Source organism: Aquarana catesbeiana, linkage group LG01 (assembly GCF_042186555.1).
Source record: "Aquarana catesbeiana isolate 2022-GZ linkage group LG01, ASM4218655v1, whole genome shotgun sequence".
Classification (NCBI taxonomy): domain Eukaryota; kingdom Metazoa; phylum Chordata; class Amphibia; order Anura; family Ranidae; genus Aquarana; species Aquarana catesbeiana.
Window position 1 is genome coordinate 306,380,149 of NC_133324.1, and position 6,109 is coordinate 306,386,257.

The 6,109-nt window shown below is 34.2% G+C and overlaps 1 protein-coding gene across 1 annotated transcript; it reads right to left on the reverse strand.

Moving 5' to 3' along the window:
* Positions 1–308: 308 nt before the first annotated feature.
* On the reverse strand, positions 309–1,247 carry LOC141110773 (olfactory receptor 6B1-like). Its single transcript, XM_073602416.1, has one exon. It carries the CDS (start codon positions 1,245–1,247, stop codon positions 309–311), a length of 939 nt encoding a protein of 312 aa, XP_073458517.1.
* Between the last annotated feature and the right edge of the window lie 4,862 nt (positions 1,248–6,109).

The following is a 6,109-nucleotide window of genomic DNA, read 5'->3' on the forward strand; positions in this document are numbered from 1 at the left end:
CCACAGAGTTAGCGTAGAGAGCCATTATGAAGCTTAATAGGTGATTACCTAAACCCATGAATCTAAGTACAGCTTCCATGTAATCCCAGGCCACCCTGTAAAATGCCTTCTCCGCATCGAGGAATAGGAAGAAGTCGGATTGTTTAGAGGAGGTCAGAAGGTGGTGTAAGTTAATTGCTTTGGTTGTATTATCCCTGGCTTCAATAAGAAACATTTTTTTTAGCCATCACCATAATAAAAAAGAGAAGTAAAAAGGAATTAAAATATATACAATAACACTTCACATTACCTTTTAAAAAATATGTTTGCTATCTCATATAATTGTTTTTCCAAGTACCCAGGTGCTTTTTAATGGAATGTTTCACTTCTTTATTTCTTAAACAGTATATTAGAGGATTAAGTATAGGTGTTATCACAGTGTAAAATACTGCAACTACTCGATTAAGAGTAAAAGCCAAACTTACTTTTGGTCTAACATACATAAATATAACAGTACTATAATAAATAAACACTACAATTAGGTGGGAGGAACAAGTAGAAAATGTTTTTCTTCTATTGTTAATAGGTATATGTAAGAGTTTTGCAAAAATATATAAATAGGAAATCAATGTCACAGAGAAAGAAAATAATGACACTAGGGAAGCACACACAAAATCCAACATATCAATTAGGTATGTGTCTGCACAAGACAGTTGAAGCAGGGGGGGAGTGTCACAAAAGAAATGGTTAATAATATGACCTTCACAAAATGGAAGTTGGGAGATTAAGACAATATTTGGAAAAGTGGTCACAAAGCCTCCAATGACTGAGACTATACTAAAACTGTAGCACATTTTATTATTCATCAGAATTGTGTATCGCAGTGGTTTGCAGATGGCCAAGTAGCGGTCATATGCCATGACACCAAATAAAAAACATTCTGTGGATCCCAAGAAGAAGAAGAAAAGCATCTGTATTATGCAACTAGGGAAAGAAATATATCTCCCATGTGGAGTAATAGTGGTGAGAATCTTGGGCACAATTACAGAAACATAACAAATCTCCAGAAAAGAGAGGTTACGAAGATAATAATACATAGGTGTGTGCAGACTTCTTTCTATCCATGTAATAATGATGATCACAAAGTTACTTGTAAGCGTTAACAGATATGTTATCAGTAGGAGCAGGAAGCAAAAACATTGCAAACTAAGAGAACCAGGAAATCCCAGAATTATAAATTCACCCACTTTGCTTTGATTGACATGCATCTAAGTGAATCAATAAGAGGGAAAAAGGCATGATGGTGATGTTAATTGTTATACGTTCCATGAAATTCAGTACATTTATACATAATTGACCTAATTTAAAAAGCGTATTGGTGGACTGAGTACAGATGTTTACATTGTGATTTTAGCTATCCTTGTGAGCATCTTTCCAAAAATAAATATTATTCATACCTCTAATATACAATATCAAAACATATATCTCTGAAGAAGTGATCTATAAAACCTGCAGTCAAAGAATAAACATTTTAACTTTTTGCTGTGCTAACCAACCACCATGGGTGGAAGGAAAGACAATCACTTGATTTCTCCATTAATACAGTCAGTGATCATAGGGGAATCCCTCTGGCAGTGCTAATATATTCTGCCAGTGGGGAGCCTTCCCTGCTAGTAGAACACAATGATTAGTGTTGCCAGCTAAAGCTGGTGGCACTAATCATTCAGGAAAAACTTGAAAAGCTGGTTGTATGATAGATCGACTTGTGGACCTATGCCCATACAAGGATTGAAAATTGGAAGGTCCCTGCTCAACTGACCAAATTTCGATCCATGTATGGCCGGCTTAAGAGTGGTGTTCAGGAGTACGAAAAAGTTAACTAGAAATTATCTAAAGAAAATTTATCTAAAGAAATGATCTAAATTCAGATGATTAAAGTAATTTGTTGGTCATATCTTTTAGTTCACATTTGAGAAGCAGGTAAAAGAAAACAAATGCTTAAAATACTCTCTTTGGAAGCACAGTTGTAAGCTCTCTTGCATTGCAACAATGGTAGTTATTAATCCTGCACTCTGGAATGCAATACTAGTTTCCTGTAAATAATGATATCCAGGAATATAACTGGGAAGTGCTTCAAATAAACCCTTTATTGGTTTGCAAAAGAGCAGATAGAGCACTGGGGATGATTTACTAAAACTGCATGGTGCAAAATCTGATGCAGCTCTGCATAGAAACCAATCCTCCAGGTTTTTTGTCAATGCTTAATTGAACAAGCTGAAATTAGAAGCTGATTGGCTACCATGCACTCTCTCCTACTGTGGCTAGTGTGGGTGGTGTATTCTATTGCTTGCCTCTGTTTCATCTCTGCATGGGAGAACTTGCAATGACAGAATATTAGTTTGGGTAAAAACAGTTTTTTTTTAAATAGTAACCTCACTTGCCATGAATTTGTTCAGCCTCATCGGCAGTAGTAGTGCATCATGATTAACTATCCATAAAAGCAGTTACCAATCTGACTTTTCAAGGCCATTTTGGTAGAGATTTATTTGTTGTGAAATATCAGCAATTTCTCCTTTCAGGTTAGCCCCAGCAGCATATATCTTTCAATATTTCTAAAACAAAACAAATTACACCGTGCCCTTGCCCAGCTACCCACAAAAATCATTAGAGAATGTAATAGGAATGCAGAGGACATTTAATTGTACACTGTTATTGAAAACAGTAAGAAAAGGATCGTAAGGTATTTGTTTACACTTATTATACAAATATTACAAAATGCTTCCAATGGTATATTTAACATGGCTAAAATGAGCAAACAAGAGAAGTTTGTTGTCGGGGCCTACATGTTAAGACTTGTAACTGTGGGTTACACACAACTTTTTTTCCATTTAGCAAGCAGGCTGAATGAAAAAGAAAAAATCCTGCAATCGCACAAATTAAGTTTTCCAGCGGGTCTGTTCAACATAAGTCAATCTAACCATTGGAATAACCATAGGGAGAGCTATGCACAGATCAATCAACTGATAGCAGCATGAATTAAAGCACACATTGCATAGATTAATGCATTTTACCATTTTCTTAATTTTAATGAAGCATATGTATTGGGACAATATTAAAATGTTTTAAGATTAGGTCTCTTTAAAACAAGGTATTAAAGGAAAGCTGTGTTTTTTGTATTTAAAACATATGGTAAAACCTCCTATCCTGCTAAATTTTATTCAACCATAGGAATGTACAAAATTAGACTTCTTCAGTGGTCTTGAAAGAAAATAAACAATTTTAAAAATCACTATTTTGTTGCTAAATACTGTTTTACCTATTTTTTCATGATTCAAAAACTCTTACTTGTTGACTCCCAGAAAAAATTTACTTCAGAATGAAACTCTGCCTTGTTTTGCTTTTCATGTACAGTATATTTTGCCTCTATTCTTCTCTTCTGCCACTTTCATGCAAGACACATAGCTGCCTTTTTAAGGAAACTGCATATAATCCTTTGTGTCAGGGAAATAAGGTTTGTATTCTAGAAAAGCATGGCTCGTCTTAGAATATATATAGTATTTAAAAAAAAGGGAAAACATTCCATTAACAAATTAATTATTACCATATCTCATGAGCCAAAGTGATGTAATTCCATTGTCAGCTAGTTGTTTACAAATTAAAAACAATTATGATTATTAAATTGATTTCTTTTATTAGATACAGAATAAAATAATACTAAAAGATATTTTGTTCGTGTACATTATTTTTAGTTGTTTAAAAAGAAATACTACTTATTCAACTCTACTTATTCAAAAATTGCTCCCAACCCACACCTGTCAGTTTTAGAATATTTATATGAATAATGTGTATATTATAATTGCATATAGTAAGACATCATTCACTGAATGATACAGTTCTGTATGAACAGGGCCACATCTATAGTAAATGTTGAATACAAGAGAATAATAAGTAAAACAATTAATCAACTGTTCTTCCTTTATGCTATTGATCTTTATCCAAAGTATATATCAACTTACATACTTTATATACTGTATATATAGTTATACTGGAGCACCATTGTTAAAAAATATTTTTTAAGTATTGTTCTTAGTAGCTAATTGTCTTAGTATGTTACACTGTAGTCTGTAATAAAAGTAATTGATTATATTATCAAAATTGTGTTTGGTACTATAAAAGTCAACCTTTTGTGTTTATTTTGAGTTACTGTACATCTGGGTACCCCTAGTATCTTTTATTCACAAATATTTACTTAAAAACATTACAGCTATATTTCCTACACAGGTGTTATTATCTCCCAATGATCTTCCCTTTCTAGCATGAGTGGTGTGCACATGATGTTGGAGGTGGCCCTGGTTTTTGCCTCTTATTTGGGGTGTGGATAGCGCATTTTAGACACCATTCATTCCCTTCCTTCTCAATGGTGTACCTGGTTTACTACCATTCCTAGTATGGATTTGGATATGTAGGATCTGTAGGATTACCCTTATTTCCCTTTTTTCTATATTTATTTTTTGGGGTTGAGTTCACACTCTCTTACCTCCCCTTCTGGGTATATATATATATATATATATATATATATATATATATATATATATAATATTTTTTTTCTTGCAACTAACCTATGGTTATTATGTTATCTCCCACCCATTTTATAAGAATACATCTGGACATTGATGCTTGGTCCGCTGTTCAGACCCCCTTTGGGAAATACCTGGGTTTTGCCACCTCAGCCCCCATGGCGGATGCTCTCCGACACTCCCCTCATGTACAGAGCTGCTAGAATTTTCCTTCCCTCACTTTTATTGAGCTGGTATGTAAGTATTAGGGTTTTCAATACCCTTTCTGGAATATGCCCACCACATATATGAATTATTTTAGTTTTTTCATATATTCATTCTAGACTCCCTTTTCTGCATCTACTCCTGAGAAAATGGAGACCAATCCATGAAAAACATGTAGAGTTACAGGATGCTTAGAAATGATGTTTGGATTGTCCTGTTGTTATGAAGTTTGATGTTTGGTTTTATCTATGAAATGTTATTTAAAATTACATAGTCCTATGGTACTATGATGAATTAGTCAATATGACTCAGCTCAATTAAATGTTTTTACCCATATTCCATCATGTCTGTATATTGTCTACTATATTGTATTTTGTTATCATGCAATAAAATGATATGTATATATTGATTGTTTATTATGATTGGTCTAATTTAAAGTCCCCTAAACCTATGCTTTTCCCTTCGATACACATTTGGGAGGGAGGTTTTTCATATATGGTGTCACAGACCACACCCCCCCTTCTCTCCCGAATGTTTGTAGAATATTCTCCCTCTTTTGCAATATGTTTATTGTTTTGTCATAAACAAAAAATGTACAAACATTCGTTTAGAGCAAAGGTCTGAAAAATAGTCACAATAAGTAGTAAATCAGGTAACATATACTGTACTGTACAGTACTGTATATAGGATGACACAAAGGATCAAAACAAGTAAATATAATGCAAAGAGACCTGACACCATATTTCCCAGGTTGTAATGGAAGTTCTGAGATCTGGCATGATCCTTCCACCTCTTAAGATGGAGATTGATAAATCCATCAGGAAATGTTGTCGCTAGGGATGAGCCGAACACCCCCCTGTTCAGTTCGCACCAGAACTTGTGAACAAGCAAAAAATTTGTTCGAACACGCGAACACCGTTAAAGTCTATGGGACATGAACATGAATAATCAAAAGTGCTAATTTTATAGGCTTATATGCAAGTTATTCATAAAAATTGTTTGGGGACCCGGGTCCTGCCCCAGGGGACATGGATCAATGCAAAAAAAAGTTTTAAAAACGGCCGTTTTTTTCGGGAGCAGTGATTTTAATAATGCTTAAAGTGAAACAATAAAAGTGTAATATCCCTTTAACTTTCGTACCTGGTGGGTGTCTATAGTATGCCTGTAAAGGGGCGCATGTTTCCTGTGTTTAAAACAGTCTGACAGCAAAATGACATTTCAAAGGAAAATAAGTCATTTAAAACTACTCGTGGCTATTAATGAATTGCCGGTCCAACAATACACATAAAAGTTTATTGATAAAAACAGCATGGGAATTCCCCACAGGGGAACCCCGAACCAAAATTTTT

What these genes read in the sequence shown, in the direction of transcription:
- LOC141110773 (XM_073602416.1), bottom strand. Translation starts at nt 1,247, where the DNA reads ATGCATGTCAATCAAAGCAAAGTGGGTGAATTTATAATTCTGGGATTT.